Source organism: Amblyraja radiata, chromosome 2, assembly GCF_010909765.2.
Source record: "Amblyraja radiata isolate CabotCenter1 chromosome 2, sAmbRad1.1.pri, whole genome shotgun sequence".
NCBI classification, from domain to species: domain Eukaryota; kingdom Metazoa; phylum Chordata; class Chondrichthyes; order Rajiformes; family Rajidae; genus Amblyraja; species Amblyraja radiata.
In genome coordinates this window covers 66133096-66153015 of record NC_045957.1, presented here as the reverse complement: position 1 = coordinate 66153015, position 19920 = coordinate 66133096, and the positions used below count along the sequence as shown (strand labels likewise).

At 41.8% G+C, this 19920-nt stretch overlaps 1 protein-coding gene across 3 annotated transcripts in view; it reads left to right on the top strand.

Moving 5' to 3' along the window:
* Window positions 1-19920, top strand: part of adamts16 (ADAM metallopeptidase with thrombospondin type 1 motif 16) — a 201896-nt gene that overhangs the window by 68011 nt on the left and 113965 nt on the right. For 2 of the 3 annotated variants that reach the window (XM_033048173.1, XM_033048183.1), the window contains exons 4-6: window positions 10313-10598; window positions 16625-16824; window positions 19013-19096. In XM_033048173.1, the coding sequence (XP_032904064.1) occupies window positions 10313-10598; window positions 16625-16824; window positions 19013-19096 (570 nt within the window). Of the gene's footprint in view, window positions 1-10312; window positions 10603-16624; window positions 16825-19012; window positions 19097-19920 lie in introns of all 3 variants that reach the window. The other variant, XM_033048191.1, reaches the window with a different exon arrangement.

The window sequence follows — 19920 nt, the reverse complement described above, 5'->3', positions numbered from 1 at the left end:
GGTCGAGTCCCATCTCCAGGATTGGAGCCACCGACGTGTCCGCCGCTCGGACTGGAAACATCGTCTCCCCGGACAGTTCCCAAGAGGGCGTACCTGTTTTCATTAGGCACAGCCACCTGAGTCTTCTGCACTCCACGATTTCCACCCTTTCTCTCCGTCACACACCTTGGTTATTCCCATAACCTCGGCGTGATTACCTCACTGTGGGACCTGTCCAGGAAACTCTCGTTTTCCCGGATGGCCCTGAGGTAATCCAGCTGCTTCTCCAGTGCCCCAACACGGTCCTTTAGGAGCTGAAGCTGGACGCACTTGCCACAGTTGTAGCAGCCAGAGGCTCCATCTGTGTCCCTGGGCTCCCACATTCTGCAAGCTGGTTATGCTGGTTAATTCTACTATTATGCTAGTTAATTGAGGAGTTTCACTATCTACCTAAGGAACATATCTGCAAAACATTATGGTGCGTAGTTAGTGATATTAACAAAAATAACTTGTTAAATCGTGTTGCTATGATTTAACAGCTACTCTATGGTCTATTGTTTCCCTCTGCCCACAATCTAGCCCTTATTTGGTTCCACTCATCACCGTCCTTTCTTATCACATTCCATAGTCTACAACTCTTTACTGTTTCCACATCACCTGCTCGCCTCCATTGCCATCTCCATCCTTCTTTCCCCCACCTGAGTCCATTTGCCCATCAATACCTTCTCATTTGGATCTACCAATCATTTGCCAGCTTCTACCTCATCCATCCTCACCCCTTTTATACACTGGCTATCTCTCCTTTGCACTCCCAGTTCTGATGCAGGGTCTCAACCTGAACCATTGGCCCTCGTTTCGCCTCCAATGATGCTGCCTGACCCTCTTGAGATCCTCTAGCAGCTCATATTTTGCTCCAAATCCCAGCATCTGCAGCCGTCTATGTCTCCATTATGGTACTAAATATAAGGGTTGCATTGTCTACCTGACTTCTTCTTATCGAGGCCTCTCACAAGATTAGAAGTTGTTCAGCCAGAGCTGAACACACTTCTCGGCATCTGCATACAATGGTGTCTGTCTTGTCACTTCTTGTGCATCTTGTGTGTGGTGGTGGAAAGATTGGTGGAAACTTGGTGGAAAAGATTGGCGCTCTTTCCTTGACCCCTCTACCAGACTGAAATGCAATGTTTAGTCCCCAATTGAGTGTTCTGCAATATAATGAATGGGACTTATGTTAAGCATGTATTCTTTTTATTTTCCTATTTCACTTTACATTCTACATCTCTCACTTAATGTCAATTTTTATTCATTAAGTCACAATCTTTTAAAAATGTATCTTTCAAACTTCATACTGCTTTCCTTCAGCACCTCTTTTTCATGCCCTTATCTCCTGTTTTTTCTCTCTCTTTGCTATTCTTAAACCATCTTTATGTTTCTTCTGAAGGAGAACTTTTAGACTTTTCATTCACCGGCTATTTCTTTCCAATTCTAAGTCTTCTGAATGATCCTACTCACTAAATAATTGCAATTACAGTTGCATGCACGTCAAGTGATATAAGATTACTCAAGTGATATAAAATTACGAAGGTGTGATGCACAATGAACATCATTTAATTTATCCACTGCCAATTGTAGTTTGATGCATGTTCTTTCAAGAGCCCTGCCCCATGATTTAAACGACTATTTCATTTATGCAGGAAATATTTTTATTTTGTTTTGAAATTTAATAAGCCTGGGATGCGTGCCAGTACTCTTGCTAAATATAAGGGTTGCTTTGTTTCCCTGACTGAAAAGCAATTTTTAGTCCCCATTTGAGTGAAAGTCATATTTGTGAGTTAGTGTCCACTAAACCAAGAAAAAACACATCTGTCGGTAAATTGAATCTCAGAACTAAATGTACGAATCCACATTTAATCATCAGGTCAAAACCTGGCCTCACTCCCAAGTTTTTCCATTCAGGGGAGTTGCTTGCATTTCAGTTTGGAAAAGAAACAGAATCATATGCCCGTTTAGAGGAAATGAGAGGTGTAACAATTCAATTCATTAAATGTCTCACTAGTTGCAAAGCAGGAAAGGATGATAATAAGTAGGTAGTTTGTGTGATTGTTATTTTGGGCTTAAGGTATCGTGCAAAAGCGTGGCTTCAGAAGGAACAGTTATGTATATCATAACAATTACCTTAGGCGTGTGCAATCTGTTCATTTGAAGCAATCATTTTCAGAAACTTTGCCTGTTCTTTGTTTGGCACAACTTTTAAGGCAAATTCAACTTTAGGGGGTGGCAGAGTGCCAGAGAACAGGGTTCAATCTTGATCTTGGGTGCAATCCGTATGCATATTGCCGTTGGTTTATTATTGTCACCTGCACCAAGATACAGTGAAAAACTTTGTTTTTTGTGCTATCCAGGCAGATCATACTGCACATGAGTTCAAAAAGAGAAAGGAAACACTGCATTTATAGTGTTACAGCTACAGAGTGGCAAGGTGGCGCAGTGGTAAAGTTGCTACCCTTCAGCGCCAAAGACCCAAGTTTAAACCTGACTATGGGTGCGGTCTAGAGTCAAGAGAGTTTTATTGTCATGTGCCCCAGATAAGATAATTAAATTCTTGCTTGCTGCAGCACAACAGAATGTGTAAACAGAATACAGAACAGGAGATAAAAGTTCAGTGTGTCTATATACCATAGACCATATATATACCTGGGCTCGAAATTAACGGTTGCCCGGGTGTCAATGGCGACCTAAAGTCCCGTCGGGCAACCTAAAAGCCATGCCATTTTTCCCGGCTTGGCAAGCACCCGGGACACCTATCGTTCAACTCTGAGCGGGCCCCCCCTCTCTATCTCTCTCTCTCTGTCACGCTCCGTCTCCGCCCGTCATCGTTATCCGTGTCCGGGCCGCCGGTTCTCTGCTCCCCACCCGCTCCTCGTCCACCAGCACGGCCGGCCATGTTGCACATGCGCACTGCCACGGCCTGCACATCCTCTCCCTGCACAAGCGCACAACCACCGCCAGCACATCATCGACCATGGTTGTGCCACGTATGTGCTGCCCTGCTGTCCGGTTGCTGCCTCACCGCGACTGCTAAAAACCAACGCAAAATCACTCCCTGGAGCTGGAGTAACTCCCTGGAGTAACTCTTGCTTCTTGGTTTCCTGGTCCTCCAAAAATATTCCAAATGGAATTTAAACTAGAGTGGACCCTCCACCACCAAATTCCAAACTCCAAGGTCATTTTTATCCATTTTGGTTTCACCATGTAGAAATTACAGCAGTGTTTATACATAGGCCCCCCCATTTCAGGGCACCATAATGTTTTGGACACAGCAATGTCATGTAAATGAAAGTAGTCATGTTTAGTATTATGTTCCATATCCTTTGCATGCAATGACTGCTTGAAGTCTGCAATTCATGGAAATCACCAGTTGCTGGGTATCTTCTCTGGTGATGCTCTGCCAGGCCGGTATTGCAACCAATACTTATGCTTGTTTTGGGGGCTAGACCCGTTCAGTTTTCTCTTCAGCATATAAAAGGCATGTTCAGTTCAGTTCGGGTGATTAACTTGGCCTCTCAGAAATTGACCATTTTTTAGAAAAACTCCTTTGTTGCTTTAGCAGTATGTTTGGGATCATTGTCTTGCTGTAGAATGAACCGCCGGCCAATGAGTTTTGAGGCATTTGTTTGAACTTGATCAGATAGTGTAAATTAGCTCTTCTAAGCTTCCCCCCAGGCTAGTTCAGTCAATAAAATACTGATTCAAACACTGGAACAACTAAACTTTATTTTTGGATAGCACAACAAATTGCCCGATACAATACCTAAACCAATCGCTGGTTCGATCCTTGTATCTGCCTGGCCAAGCCCTTCAGCCTCATGCAAGCAGAGACACTCCAATAGGTCATGCAGTCCCAAGAGCTCTTCCAGAAGATCGTCAAAGGACCTCGTAGGATCGTCAAAGGACCTTTTATGCCCCGAACCTTGAGGGGCCGAACTACAGAAGGGTGGTCTGTTTACAATCCAATCAAACAGATAAATTACAACAATACATTATTGACAGTTACACAGACCAATGACAATTTCCTTTACATTGTTGCAGGAGAAGCTTCTAGAGGAAGCTGACAGTATTTGAATAATGCAACATTTACTCAGGAATCCAAACAAACCGGCTAGGGGCTTAACACTTTAACCAATCAACAATGGCAGGGTAACTGTCTAGCAATATTATTTACAATATGTACACTTAGTTTGCATTTATCCAATTACCCTCATGCATTTTACATTTCCTTGGATGTCCTCTGCAGAAATCCCATCCATCTGTCAATTGAATATGCAACACTGATCTGGGCCCAGACTTACTGGTACCATTCAGAAGCTCGTCCTATTTCTGCAGAGCACATCAGACGTGACCAAAATGGCCTAGCAATACATGAGTCCTTACTAAATTTTGGGTACTATGGCTGCTCGGTTTTAGCCAGGATTAACATTAGGATGTGTCTATACATTCATTATGCTACTACCATCAGCAGTTGTATCATCAATGAAGATAAGTGAGCCAGTACCTTCAGCAGCCATACATGCCCAGGCCATAACACACAGATGAGGTGGAATGCATTGGTTCTTGGGCAGTACTTTTCTCCTCCATACTTTGCTCTTGCCATCACGCTGATATAAGATCATCTTCATCTCATCTGTCCACAAGACCTTTTTCCAGAACTGTGGTTGATCTTTTAAGTACTTCTTGGCAAACTGTAACCTGGCCATCCTGTTTTTGTGGCTAACCAGTGGTTTGCATCTTGAGTGTAGCCTCTGTATTTCTGTTCATCAAGTCTTCTGCGCTCTCTTTCTTCTTATAGGTTCCAAACAGTTGATTTTGGTAAGCCTAAGGTTTGGCTGATATCTCTAACAGTTTTATTCTTGGTTCTCAGTCTCATAATGGCTTCTTTGACTTTCATTGGCACAACTTTGGTTCTCATGTTGATAAACAGCAATAAAAGTTTCCAAAGGTGATGGAAAGACTGGAAGAAAGACTAGGTACTGGGAGCTCTCTTATACCTGTATTAAGGAGGCATTTAAACACACCTGAGCAATTACAAACCTGTGAAGCCATGTGTCCCAAACATGTTGGTGCCCTGAAATGGGGGGACTATATATAAACACAGCTGTAATTTCTACATGGTGAAACCAAAATGAAAAACAATGTCCTTTATTAAAATCTGACAATGTGCACTGTAACCACTTGATTTTTTTTCTATTCCAAATTCCAAATTGTGGAGTACAGAGGCAAATAAATAAATGATGGGTCTTTGTCCCAAACATTATGGAGGGCACTGTAAGTGGTTTAAAAGTAGCTCCATGTGTTAAAGGAGATGTATATCATGGTAGAATCAGCTGCTGAGCTGTTGTACAGGAAATGTCTTTGACCTGGAAAAGTTAGATAGCACAGTGGGGCATTAAGTAGCTTCCAAGGTTTTTGAATGTTTTACTGAATCTCTTCATGGACGGGATATACGATACCTTCTGTACAAGGAGAAAAGCCTCTGTTTCTCTTCCCACAAATGCGACCTGACTGCTGAGTGTTTCCAGCAAGTTTAGATTGCCAGCATCTGTGTGTTTTATTTTTGATAACCAGCATTATCCCCAACACAATAACTTAATTGCATGCATACTTCCCACACCTCACAGCTTGTAGGTACCGGGGTAAAGTTATCTCTCCTGCAGTAGAAGGGAATTTCAAAAAGGAGATTCCAGTTAATTCTAAACTAAACTAAAACTAAACTTATTATGGTCCATAGGAATCAATAACATAAATAGGATTAGAAGGTTCAGCTCTGGCTACATGAGGAACTAGGGTCTAATTTAGCAAGCAATTGCTGAAAAGCTGTAATCTCTAGGTTATGCCGGGTGCCTTTTACACATTGCTGCATGGTGAAAACAGATCAGAGTTGACATAGCATAATGTGGGAATAACTGGCCTCTTTTGAGGGGGTTCTGCCATTCAGGTGCTTCACTTAAAATTAGCTTTACTTGACTCGGGCAGGGATTATTCGGCTGTCAATTCATTTAACCAGGGATTTACACAAAGCTTTTTCTTCTTCTACTTCTTCTTCTTCTTCTTGCGCAGGGCAACTTGTTCTATTTGATCTTATTTGATTGTGCACGCCAGGTTGATTGCATTCGTCGAAATAGGGTGGACCACGTGAAGGTTGCAATCTCCCACCCCACACAAAGCTTCACACAGTAAAATTAGGAAAGGATCCAGTTGGGAGAAAATTTAGAAAATTGGGCAGAACGCACAAAGTGACAGTGTGGCAAAATAGACTCATAGAATGATACAGTGTGGAAACAGGCCCTTCAGCCCAACTTGCCCACACCGACAAACATGTCCCAGCTACACTAGTCCCACCTGCCAGCATATCCTTCCAAACATGTCCTATCCATGTGCCTGTCTAACTGCTTCTTAAATGTTGTGATAGGTGCTGCCTCGGGCAGCTTGTTCCATACATCCATCACCCTTTGTATGAAAAAGTTATGCCTCAGATTCCTGTGAAATCTTTTCCCCTTCACCTTAAACCTATGTCCTCTGGTCCTCATTTCACCTTCTCTGGGATAGATAACCAGATTGGGATAGGAAAGGCCAAAATGGACATGAGCAATAGTACAGCAACAAATGGAATTAAAGCTTGGGAAAATGGTAATAGGACAATGTCAGCTATTTGATTGTGTGAAATATTTATTATGATATGAACATATTTTAGTCAAAGAGTTATATAACACAGAAAAAAAGTCTCTTGAGCCAAACTCCTCCATGCCGAGCATGTTTCCTTCCTGAGCTACTCCTAATTGCCTGAGTTTTACCATATCCCTATGCAAAACCTGAACCTGTTTAGATGTCTTTGAAATATTGTAATTGTAGCAGCCCCTACCAATTCCTCTGGCAGCTCGTTCCATATACCAACCACCGTCTGTGTGGAAAAACCTGGATCTCATTTTTACTCTAAATCTTTCCCCTCTTTAAGCATTTGACCTTCAATTTTAGACATCTCTACCCTGAGAAAAAGAGCGATCATCTACCTTATTAATGTCCGTCATGAATTTATGAAGTTTGATAAGGTAACCTCTCAGCTACCATCGCTACATAGAAAACAGTTCCAGCTTATCCAACCTCACCACATATTTAAGCCCTCCAGACCAACAACATCTTTCAGAATCTCTTCTGCACCCCCTCCAGCTTAATCACAGCCTTCCTATTGTAATGATGGCAAACGTATAGGAAGAGAACATTTAAGCATTACAAAAAATAGATATCAAGGTGACAAATGCTAGGGACTAAATATTCCAGGAAGCATGAAATTTTGGAAAGATAATCAAACTGGAAAAAAAAAGTAAGATAGGTCAAATAGTAAAGCATAACAGACAAAACATGAGAAAGAATTATGGCTCATAAAGTCAAAATGACATATCAGACCCTCTCCCCCCTCTCCTCCCCCCTCTCCTCCTCTCCTTCCCCCTCTCCCCCTCTCCTCCCCCCCTCCGCCCTCCTCCCCCTCTCTCCTCCCCCTCTCCTCCCCCCTCTCCATCTCCCCCTCTCTTCCCCCCATCTCCCCCCCACTCTCTCCCTATCCTCTCCTCTCCCCCGATCATCTCCCTCTCCTCTCCTCCCCCTCTCCTCTCCTCCCCCCCTCCTCTCCCCCCGCTCCACCCACCCTCCCCCCTCTCTCTCTTTCGCTGCCCCACTCTCTCTGTCCCTCGAGATAGGACGGGGATGGGGTAAAAGGAGCCAATTAATAATATTAATATAATAGCAAGGGGGGTGGTTAGTGTGTGTGGGGGGGGGTGTGGTTAGTTTGTGTGTGAAACTGCAGGACGCCCCCCGCAACCGCGCGTTGAGACGGGACCCAACGGGTCCCCCTTGGAGATAAATAGGTAGATAGATAGATAGATAGATAGATAGATAGATAGATAGATAGATAGATAGATAGATAGATAGATAGATAGATAGATAGATAGATAGATAGATAGATAGATAGATAGATAGATAGATAGATAGATAGATAGAAAGAATATGTTATATAGCATATGTTATATAGCATATGTTATATAGCGTATGTCATGCAGGGCTTCCATTTACATATATAAAAAAAAGTCCTGAAATCTATATTTCTAATAAAAGCAAATGTGTTTCCATCTAATTGTGTTCTCATTTTTATACTATCAATCCATACAGTTAGTCCAGTTTTGCACTTCAAGGCACATTGCTAATATTTTCTTGTACCTATACATCTATATTACTAAAAGTCTGATCTTGACCGCTTTTGGCTCACTGTGCTGTGATTTCCGAGAGAATGCCGCCAACTAAGGCCGTGATTTTTGGCCACCTCGCTCAGAGCCCCCCTCCGCCTTCCTGGACCAGAGGATTTTTCCCATCGATGGAAAATCAGAGAGATATTAATGGGTTTTTTTAAATTGCCATTCTCTCTGCTGCCTCTGCTGGAGGGAGGGGGAGGGACTATAAAACCAGGAAGTGGTGTGCTTCACTCAGTCTCTGCAAGATGGAGGCAGCCAGAGGGTCACGTCTCTCTGAGCTCTGAATAACACTGAACACATGTCTACTCAATTGTGAGTGCCCTTAATGTGGTTTGAAAATGAAAATATGGTTGGTTTGAAGTAAAAAGGCACTGCCTACAAATGGTTGTTTGGGGGGTTTGGGTTGAAGTAAAAAGGCACTGCCTGCAAATGGTTGATTGGGGGGTTTGGGTTGAAGTGAAAAAGGCACTGCCTGCAAATGGTTGTTTGGGGGGGTTTGGGTTGAAGTGAAAAGCCCCCCCCCCCCCCCACTGGCCACCAATATTGGAATTGGTGGAGAGGTGGAATATTGCATCGAGGGACCAGCCCTCCCGTGTGAACATAGGACCCAACGGGTCCCACTTAGTCTAGTCAGGTACTGGAATTATGTAAAACTATTTGATCTTTAGGCATCTTACAAACCAAACTGGATCTGAACATACAAAGGTAGTCACCGAGATTGATAGAAACCGTAATCTCTGGAAGCATCTGAAGAACATTACTCAAAGAATATCAGAGAGAAAATACATTCTTGAACACTAATTACTTATGCTCTGCCTAGTTAGACTGCTGCCTTAAATGTACATGGGCTAATCCTTTCAACAGAGGTGCCCGGAGGTTTTTGTCAGTCTCCCTACCTGCTTCCACTACCTGCAACCTCCGGCAACCACCTGCAACCTCCGGGAACCACACGGAAACCTTGGGTGGGGCGCAAAGTCTCCAGAGGTTTCCGTTCAGGTTTCCTAAGTGGGACAGGGGCATTAAGATGTGGAATTGGGCTGCTTTTATCTTGCAGCCAAAAAACCCATATTCAGCCTATTTTCCCATTCCACAATACACATGGTAAGTAGGTATATTTCTGAAGTATTAAAGTTAGACTGTACGAAAAAGCATTTGGAAGCATGTACTTAATGTATGAGACTGATGTTCAAATTAATTGACTATTGATCTTGAGAAATGAATTCAAATTCCTGTGTTGCATCTGTGGAATTTTAACAAGTAATTAAGTAACTCTGGAATAAACAATTTTAAAAACAATTATTGGATTGTTGAATTGTTGTAATAATCTGTTGGATTGTTGTAATAACTTATCTGGTCCATTAATGCTTTCCAGCAAGCAGATGCTTTCCAGCAACCTCACCTGATGTGGTTTGCAGTGAAATTTAGTAGCCTAGTAAAGAAAATATACAAAATGCTGGAGTGACTCAGCACAGCAGGCAGCATCCCTGGAGAAAATGGATAGGTTTCTTCAGAAGTGCAGTGAAGTCTGAATTTCCAACCCTTAACATTGCCTATCCATATTTTCCAGGGAAGCTGCCTGACCCGCTGAGTTACTCCAGCATTATTTGACTATCTATAGTAGTCAACTAGGTACTGTAATTTCAATGCAAGTCGCATCATGTACATAACAATGCCATCAGGTAGTAATTTTGACTTTTTAAAAAAAATTCCTACCAATGGGATGCCACTTAAGTTACAAAATGTCAGTGTAATAGTTTAATAGAAATAATATAAAACAAATAATAAAGACAGAAAAACTAAAGAGAGAAACAAAAAAAAAAAAAAAATACAATAGCTGTAATTGTAAGATATTGAAACATGATCCCACTTAAACATGTTAAACTTATGAAAGCTAACTGAAGTTATATTTTGCACATGTTTTATACATAAACATTTTAGCTCTATTTCTATTTTTTATCCAAAAGGGTATGAGCATTTCAGTTTTGGCAGACAATCCATTTTCATTACATATTTTAAGCTTTGTCTTTCCTTTCTAGTCTGGTTTGATAAGGACCGAAGAAGCCGATTACTTTTTGACTCCGCTACCTCAGCACCTTGCACTTAAGCACAATTACACAGCGCCTGATGGGCACCAGCCGCATGTCCTCTACAAGAGATCTGCAGAGCCCAAAGTGCCTTTTCTGTATAACGAGGTTTCCATGCAGCAGAGGCCACAGGCGATTGAACAAAATGACCATAAACATCACCATCAACATCGGCACCGTAATGACTACAAGCACGGACAACTTCAAAAGCAACACTACTGCGGAAGACGCAAGAAATGTATGTAAGGGAATTATTTTATCTTCTTAGTTGCACTTTCGGTTTTCTAAATGTTTTAAGGAAGCTGGTCAGTAATGATGATGCAGTAATTTCATTGAAAGATTGGGAAATTGCATTAACTGATAACAAAACCTTAAAATTTGTGCCTTAGATTGGAGTATTGACTTGCCATCAGCCCTGGTATAATTAAACATATATATATACTATATGTATATATACTAGACCAAGGGGGACCTGTTCGGTCCCATCCCCTCAACACACGGTTCTGGGGGGGGGGGGCGGCCTGCAGCTTCACACACACACTGACCATCCCCTCAGACACACACTAACCCCCGCCACACACACACTAACCACCCCCTTGATATTATATTAATATTATTCATTGGCTCCTTTTACCCCATCCAGGCCCTATCTCGAGGTGCAGAGAGTTTGGGGCAGCGAAAGAGAGAGAGGGGGGAGGGGCGGGGGGTGGTGAGGAGTGGGGGGAGAAGGGGAGAGACAAGGGGGGAGGAGAGGGGTAGGAGGAGGGGGGAGGAGGGGGGAGGTGAGGGAGAGAGGGGGAGAGAGGGTGGAGGGGGAGAGGGAGGGGGAGTGGGGGGAGAGAGAGGGGGAGGGGGGAGAGGATGGGGGAGGGGGAAAGTAGAGGGAGGGGGGAAGGGGAGGGAGAGGAGAGGTGAGGGGGAGAGAGAGGGAGAGGGCGGACTTGAACTCGGCGAGCGGGCGACGGGCCTCGGGACCTATGAAGCCCTCGGAAGCCCAACCAAATGATTGCGTGTTCAGCGGCGTCAATCCAGAGCCCGGGGGGGAGGGCGGCTGGGCTGCGGGCGGGACACTGCGGACGGCGGGCTGAGTGTGTGTTGACTGCAAGCGGGATGCGACAAAATGACTGCGAGTCGTGGGGGGGGGGGGGGTGGGTGGGGTTAACGTAACTCGCAGCATGTGCAAAAACAGTGCCCAGCAGGCTGTGCTTGGAAAACTGTGCGCAGCTGGCCGAGAGGAGCAGAGCCATTGTGACGCATCAGCTCGTTAGCTTTAAAAAAGATCTCTGATTTGTGAACAATTTTAATAAAAAACTCAAGACATAATGAATCAAATTTTCAGATGAGGCGATTTTTGAAATCATGAGGTAAGTCTATCGGAATATGTAAAAATTTCACCATTAGCGCATCGAGTTTTCGAGGCGATGTGAATCACAGACAATCAAAACACACACAAATAAATACATCCACATCCAAGATCAGAGTTTTATTATAATAGAGATATGTACATCTTGCATTTCAATTCTATTTTTCTTCTTTTTTTCCGCTAGATTACTATAGTTATAGGTTTATAGTTGTCACATGTACAATGAAAGATTTTGTTTTGCATGCTATCAGATTAGATAATACTATATCTAAATACAATCAATAGACATTAGACAATCGGTGCAGGAGTTGACCATTTGGCCCTTCGAGCCAGCACCACCATTCACTGTGATCATGGCTGATCAGTTCCCTGTTCCTGCCTTCTCCCTGTATCCCTTGACTCCGCTATCTTTAAGAGCTCTATCTAACTCTCTTTTGAAAGCATCCAAATAATTGGCCTCCACTGCCTTCTGAGGCAGAGAATTCCACAGATTCACAACTCTGAGTGAACCCAAGAACAATAAGCAGAATAAAGGGAAAGATACAGTGTGTAGCATTGTAGCACATGTTCCACAGGCAAAGTCCAATGTCTACAATGGGGTAGAGGTGAATCAGGAAGTACCCTCACTTATGGAGGGACCTTTCCGAAGCCTGACAACAGCAGGGAAGAAGCTGTTTCTGAGTCTGGAGGTGTGCGTTTTCACACTTCTATACCTTTTGCCGGTGTCAGGGGTTATAGTACTCAGGAGAGCGAAGAAGAAGGAGTGGACAGGGTGTGATTCACCCTTAATTATGCTGGTGGACTTGCCGAAGCAGCATGAGATATAAATGGAGTCAATGGAAGGAAGGTTTGGTTTGCGTGACGGCCTGGGCTGCATCCACAATTCTCTGCAATTTCTTGCGGTCTTGAATGGAGTTGTTCCAAAACCATGCTATGATGCCTTCAGATAAAATGCTTTCTACGGTACATCTGTAGAGTTGAAGTTGAAGGATACGTTTTTCTTCAGTGATTAGTCGGCTTGGTGATGAAAGCCAGTTTTATATCACTGAGGCTCATGTGAAGAAATTAGCAGTTGATAGTTTGCTGGAGGATAAAGAAACAATATAAAAAGGTACAGTCCTGGAGTAATTCAGCGAGTCAGGCAGCATCTGGAGGAAATGGTTAGCTGACAATGAAAGAAGCTGAAGAAGGGTCCTGACCTGACAGGTCACCTATTCATGTCCTCCAGGTATGCTGCCTAACCCACTGAGATACTCCTGTACATTGTAGTTTTTTTTTTTGTAAACATCACATTTGTAAGCATCCCATTTCCTTGTGATGCCAAATAAACAAGATGTCAGTTGAAAATTGAACAGGTTGATCTATTTTTGGTTTAGCTTACAAAGTAGGACATTTACTTGCATGGGGTTAATGAAGTAACCATTTACAATTGTAGTTACAAATAGTTTAACAATATTAGCAAAATGGAGAATGCATTAGAAGCTTTTTTTAAATTTCCCAGAATCATATTTAAGTAACAGTTATATGATTGCAGTTTAACAACGATTGTGGTAGAAAATTGTCCTGTGGTTTTGCAGAACTACAATAGTGTTCTATTTGAAAGATGGCCAGATCTGATTTCTTTCCAAGTTGGTGTCATATTGTAACTACAGTTCCAAAGGTTTGCAGGGATATGAGCTAATGTGCAGGGGACAGAAAGTTAGTTGTGCAAAAACCTGCAGTGTATTTTGTCTGTAACATAAAAGTCAAAGCAAACTGAGGTAACAATTTGGAGCAGAATGTTGGTGTTGCTCTCATAAATTGTTGTTATTAGGCCCTAACGTAAAAATGCTGGCGTTAATTGTGTGTTGTCATTGCTACTGTTCTTCTGACTATTTTTTGATGCTTTGTAAAGGTTAGAAAGCCTAAAGGGCCTGTCCCACTTAGGCGACTTTTTAGGCAAGTGCAGGAGACTCTGCGCTCGCCACATAGTCGCCACATACTCACTGGTGGTCTGTGGTGAGTTTGCTTCATGGTTGAGAGGAGTTCCCGCAATCTGGGAACTAGTCGTGGCCTCAATATGGTCGCAGCAGTTAATATTTTTACATTCTAGCTTAAAGCTTTCTGATGAAGTATGTCATTATAATCTCATCTTTGTTATGGTTTTCCAGAAATACAATGCTGATTCAGTGAGTTTAAATTCCATCTTGGAACAGTCAATATCTGGGGGGAAATCTCAAAATAACATGTCTGCATTTTAACAGCAATAAAATATGTTAATTTTATTTTATTTTTAAGTAATATATATGTTAATAGTCGCATTTCATTGATATCTAATTTAATGAAGTCATTTGATAAATTCAAGAGTTTCAAGAGAAAATTGTCCTGTGATTTTGTAGAACTACAACCGTGTTCTAACTGAAAGAATGCTTGATATCATTCCTTCCCGACATTGATGATATTAAATAGGAACTCGCAATAGTTGATTGGAGTGTGTTGTTTGCAGGCAAAGGAATGGACAGTGAGATGCTTTTATAAGTGTGGCAGAGGGAGTTCAAAGTATGCATGTTCCTGTTAGTGAAGAGCAAGACCGATAGGAGTACGGAACCCTAGATAATGATAGAAATTGAGGAATTAAAAAAAATATTATCTGCCTCAACCACCACCACCTGCAGGACATCCCATGCACTTACCGCCCTCTGCAAAAAAAGAAAACCTGCCCTCTTTTAAACTTTGCCCCTCTCACCTTAAAGCTATGCCCTTTATGATTTGACTCATAACTGCCTGTCCCATCTATGCCTTTCCTTATTGTTGTCAGAAAGACCGAAGCAACATTTTGTACTCATTCAAATGTTTCCGTATAAATAGATTCCTTTGTTGTTGTCTCAGCTATGAAAATGGCTCCAGGACATTACTTGGTACTTTGTTCCATTCATTCATAAGTGAAATATCACTTACTTATTGTTTAAGAAGGAACTGCAGATGCTGGAAAATCGAAGGTTGACAAAATGCTGGAGAAACTCGGCGGGCGAGGCAGCATCTATGGAGCGAAGGAAATAGGCAACGTTTCGGGTCGAAACCCTTCTTCAGACTGATGTGAGGGTAGGGGGGGGGCAGGATGAAGAAAGGAAGAGGTGGAGCCAGTGGGCTGAGGGAGAGCTGAGAAGGGGAGGAGTCTTTCCAGGTGCGGCAGAGGTTCACCTGCACCTCCTCCAAGCTCATCTATTGCATCCGCTGCTCTACATCGGTGAGACCAAGCATAGGCTTGGCGATCGCTTCGCCGAACACCTCCACTCGGTTCGCCATAACCAACCTGATCTCCTGCTGGCTCAGCACTTTAACTCCCCCTCCCATTCCAAATTCGACCTTTCTGTCCTGGGCCACCGTAAATTGGAGGAGTAGCACCTCATATTTTGCTTGGGCAGTTTGCACCCCAGCAGCATGACCATTGACTTCTCTAATTTCAGGTAGTCCCTACTTTCACCTCCCCTTCTCAGCTCTCCCTCAGCTCACTGGCTCCACTTCTTCTTTTCTTCTTCCTGCCCTCCCCCCCCCCACATCAGTCTGAAGAAGGGTTTAGACCCGAAACGTTGCCTATTTCCTTCGCTCCATAGATGCTGCCTCACGCACTGAGTTTCTCCAGCATTTTTGTCTACCATCACTTACTTAGTCTGCATTGCTTGACTATGTATTACCTCAGTGTGGCTAACCTGCAAATTGCACGCTGCTACTGGTGGTGTGTTTGCATCCTGTTTGCATCCTTTGTTGAAATGCCTGGCCCTCACAAGCTATTCCATCTGAGACGTGCACAATAATACGAAGGCAACCATCTATGTGAGGGTGGAGTGGGTGAGTGAACTGCAAAACAAAGCAAGCTAAGAGACACAGAAATAATGAGTGATGTTCTTCTAATAATGCACCATTGAGTTTTCTTTTCACTGAAATTGTAAACACTCAACTTTTAAATATAATTACTACAATATGATTTATTTTCTGAGTTTCATTTCCAAAAATAAACTTTATTCAGAATGAAACATATATTTGAAAATGTATATAAAACAAGAATAGTGCAAAAATGTTTTCTGACATTCTCAGCGGCTCTACATTCATTAGTGCCATATTCAGTACTGTTCGCAACTGTCCTTAACTATCTTAAACTTACTGAATAGTGAAAGGCCTGGATAGAGTGGATGTGGAGATGATGTTTCCACTAGTGGGAGAGTCTAGGGCCAGAGGGCACAGAATAAAAGGATGCACCTCTAGAAAGGAGATGAGGTGGAGGATCTTTAGTCAGAGGGTGGTGAATCTGTGGAATTCATTACCACAGACGGCTGCGGTGGTCAAGTCGATTAATATTTTTAAGGTGGAGATTGACAGATTCTTGATTAGTACGGGTGTCAGGGGTTATAGTATGCAGTCAGGAGAATGGGGTTGAGAAGGAAAGATAGATCAGCCTTGATTGAATGGCTGAGTGGACTTGATGGGCCGTATGGACTAATTCTGCTCCTATAACGTATGAATTTATGAACTAAATCAAGCACCCTTGCCATTCATGTGGCCCCCTGAGGTGATATCCATTCCCTTGTTTGAGGGGTCTCTCCACCGGACCCATCTCTTTCTTCTTCTCTCCCTCTGTTGTTTTCATACCTCCATCTTCACTGGATGACATCTTGGAGTCCAGAATATCTCGCCACAGTGTTTTCACACATAACGCATAACGTATAGCAAGATCACCAATTACTGAGATTTTTCTCCAGACCTTCTCGGTATCGTCTCTTTTCTGGGTCTGCATTAAATGTTATTTCTGCAAGCAAGCTGAAAGAGAGAATACGCAAACACACGCACTTGTTGCACACAAATGCTTTTTAACATTGCCTTGTGCATGATTTGTTAACAACAATGAATCATTCCTCTTTCTGCAGATATGCCTAAACCTCCAGGAGCAGATATGTATATTTTACCAGACGAGTATGGACGCCTGCCCAGAATCAAACGTTCCTTGTTTAAGATGCGTAAAAATCAAAAGCTCAATGTGGAAACCCTGGTTGTGGTAGACAAGAAAATGATTGAGGACCATGGCAATGAAAATATCACCACTTATGTCTTAACTATACTAAATATGGTAAGGCAGAAGGCACTCTGTTATCTTCAACCTTTAGTACACTTGTACATTGAGATGGTGCACAGTTTTCTTTTTCACCAACTGGGTGCGAAAGTAATCAGGTTAATTGTTTACATATCGTAATTTTCATCCTATCAGAATCTATTCGTTTTAGAGCAAGTTGGTCAATAGATCTGTAATTAGCTGAGTCAATTTAGTGTCCCAGCTTTTAAATCTGCAATTCCAAATCAGGGTGTGTGGAAAAACTTTGTCCAGGTTTACTGTTAGTAGCTGGTATAAATTTGTATCAGACCTGGATTTCATTGTACCAAGCTATTTCTGTGCAATATCATTTTTTGTGCAATATCATTTTTTTCCCATGTTTCATGTGAGGTGTTAAAAATAGCTTAACAACATGCATACAAGTCAAATAAGAATAACATTTTCAAGCGTATTCCGATAGTTGACTTGGAGAAAATAATAGTAAAGGTCTGAGAGCATAATCTATGATTAGTCAAAATGGCTCAATTAGAGAGCTCTGAGCCAGTGGGATGTTTCTTAGTTTGAAAATAATAACCTTGTTCTTTTATCCATCAAGATTGAAAAAAGGTGAACACAAGGTTTTCAAACTTTTTAAAATCTTTTTTATTTTTCTTGGACTTTCATATTCTTACTCCTTTTAAGGTTTCTACTGCAGAACAGTAACGCATATTCCCTATTTAAAATTTATTTTGTAAATGATAGGGTTCTTCAAGATTCTAACCGCACAATGCGAAATCATATCCATACATTTTGTACATTAAAGTAGAAGCTCCATTCTATTTCAAAAGCATTTTTCTCATAAATAATTGCTGGGTGTTACTGCATTTAAATGTGTTATTAAAAAAAAATTGCCTTGATTAGCTTGTATCGGCTAATGTTACTATCTGTAAATCAAATGCCATGAATTCATGCCCCATACCAGAACTGTAACACATATTCTACATTGACAATTGTGTAGTAATCAGGAGGTGCATTGTTTTTAGCCGTTATCATCGTTAAAAGTTTAAATCCAAAGCCACATTTGAATAGCTTAATGTTAAAACTCTCAGGAAATTATTCAAAGGTACAAAGATCCTGAAGCTCAGGCATTGTTTCTTCTTAACTCGTTCAACCAAAAACAAAGTATCTATGTAGGAAGGAACTGCAGATGCTGGTTTACACCGAAGATAGACACAAGACGTTGAAGTAACTCAGCGGGACAGGCAGCATCTCTGGTTAGGAATGGGTGACATTTTGGGTCGAGACCTTTCATCAGACTGAGCCAAATTATCTGATTCTGCTGATATTGTTGGGAGCAAAAGAACTGCTGAATTTATCCATGAGAAAATAGTCACTAATGTTCAGAATAATGTGTTATTTTAAACACGACTGTGATTACAGGGATTTCTACCAGAGCTATCAAATTTTAGGATTCTAATTGTTCACATTTGTGTAAGCACATGATTTATTTGTCAACAGTGAACCTTGAGGTTTGAACACACACAACTATATTTGACATGACCAAATGTGTATCCAGTACTTTGACCTTTGTCAAAATAACCTACACTGAATACTTTAATAATTAGATCAAAACATTTCAACACTTAAACATCAGACATTCAAAATACACAGTGTCTGCAGATATGACATCAACATTTCTTATAATGAGTTATTCAGTGACTAAAGGTGTTTTGTCCAAATCCGTTTATAAAGGTGACTTCAAACAGTTAATTTCTTGTGTTTGATGTGGTATGAAAATGTGTGATGCTGTAACTTAAAACCTTGATGTTGTACATGTCACAGTGCATTTTACTTGGTATGCTTACACTGTCTTTTGAACTGGCTAAAACAAATTCCTTATCACAATAAAAAGATGACAAATAACTATGAAAGGAGCCACCCTCACTTATGCTTCAAAATTATTTCCTGCCTTAATTTCAAACGTTGCTTTTTTAACTCTTGAGCACATTGTGTTTTGGGATTTACAGTTCTAATTATAGCCACACAGCACAGAATAAAACCCTTCAGCCCACCACATCCACGCTGACTGTCGTGCCACTCTATATGAATTCTACATGGCAAGGTTGAAATATGTTTCCTTTGTTGTTGTTTTCAATGTTCCATCATAAAATAAAATACTTTCTTACAGACTATGGCATAAACCTGCATTTGTTTTGACTCCTTGAAGGTATCCACCCTGTTCAAAGATGGTACAATTGGAGGCAACATAAATATTGTGATAGTTGGGATTGTCCTCCTGGAAGATGATCAGGTATCCATTTCAAATTAAATAAGTTAATACAAAGATGTATCTGCATGTTGACAAGCAATTCATATAAATGAGATTAGGTTTGTTTAGTTTAATTTAGAGATATTGCGTGGAAACAGGCCCTTCGGCCCACCATGTCTGTGCTGACCAGCTATCGCCCAGACACTAGTTCTATCCTACACACTAGGGACAATTTACAGAAGCCAATTAACCTACAAACCTGCACATCTTTGCAATGTGAGAGGAAACCACATGGTCACAGGGAGAACGTACAAACTCCGTATAGACAGCAGCCAAAGTTAGGATCAAACCCGGGTCTCTGACGCTGTAAGGCAACAACTTTATCACGGGGCCTCTGTGCCTATACATTCAGTAAACTTCAGGTTCCATTCCATTTGATCGGAGTTATGAATCCAAGATTCAGAATTTTTCAGCTATATACCTACAGCCAGAATGCTACAATGGTCAAGTTACTGGATGGGCAAAAGGGATCCAGAAACATGTTGAATGCTCACTATTGCAGATGAAGAATTTAAATACAAGTATTTGAATGGATCTGCATTTAAAGGGATAGTATCAGTGACGGCTGTAACATATCTAATGGATTACTAGGGTCCTCTCGATAAGGAAATGTACCATCCTTGCTTAGCCTGGTCAATAAGTGACCTTGGAATTTAATACTTTATTGTCACATGTGACTAGGCACAGTGAAACCTTGCTGCATACCTACGGCGCTGACAAAGTTACAAAGTACGCTGGCTCCTCCTTTTGTTCTACCCCCACCCCCACAGCGGTTCCCCCAGGCTGGGTCCCCAATTGTCCATTGT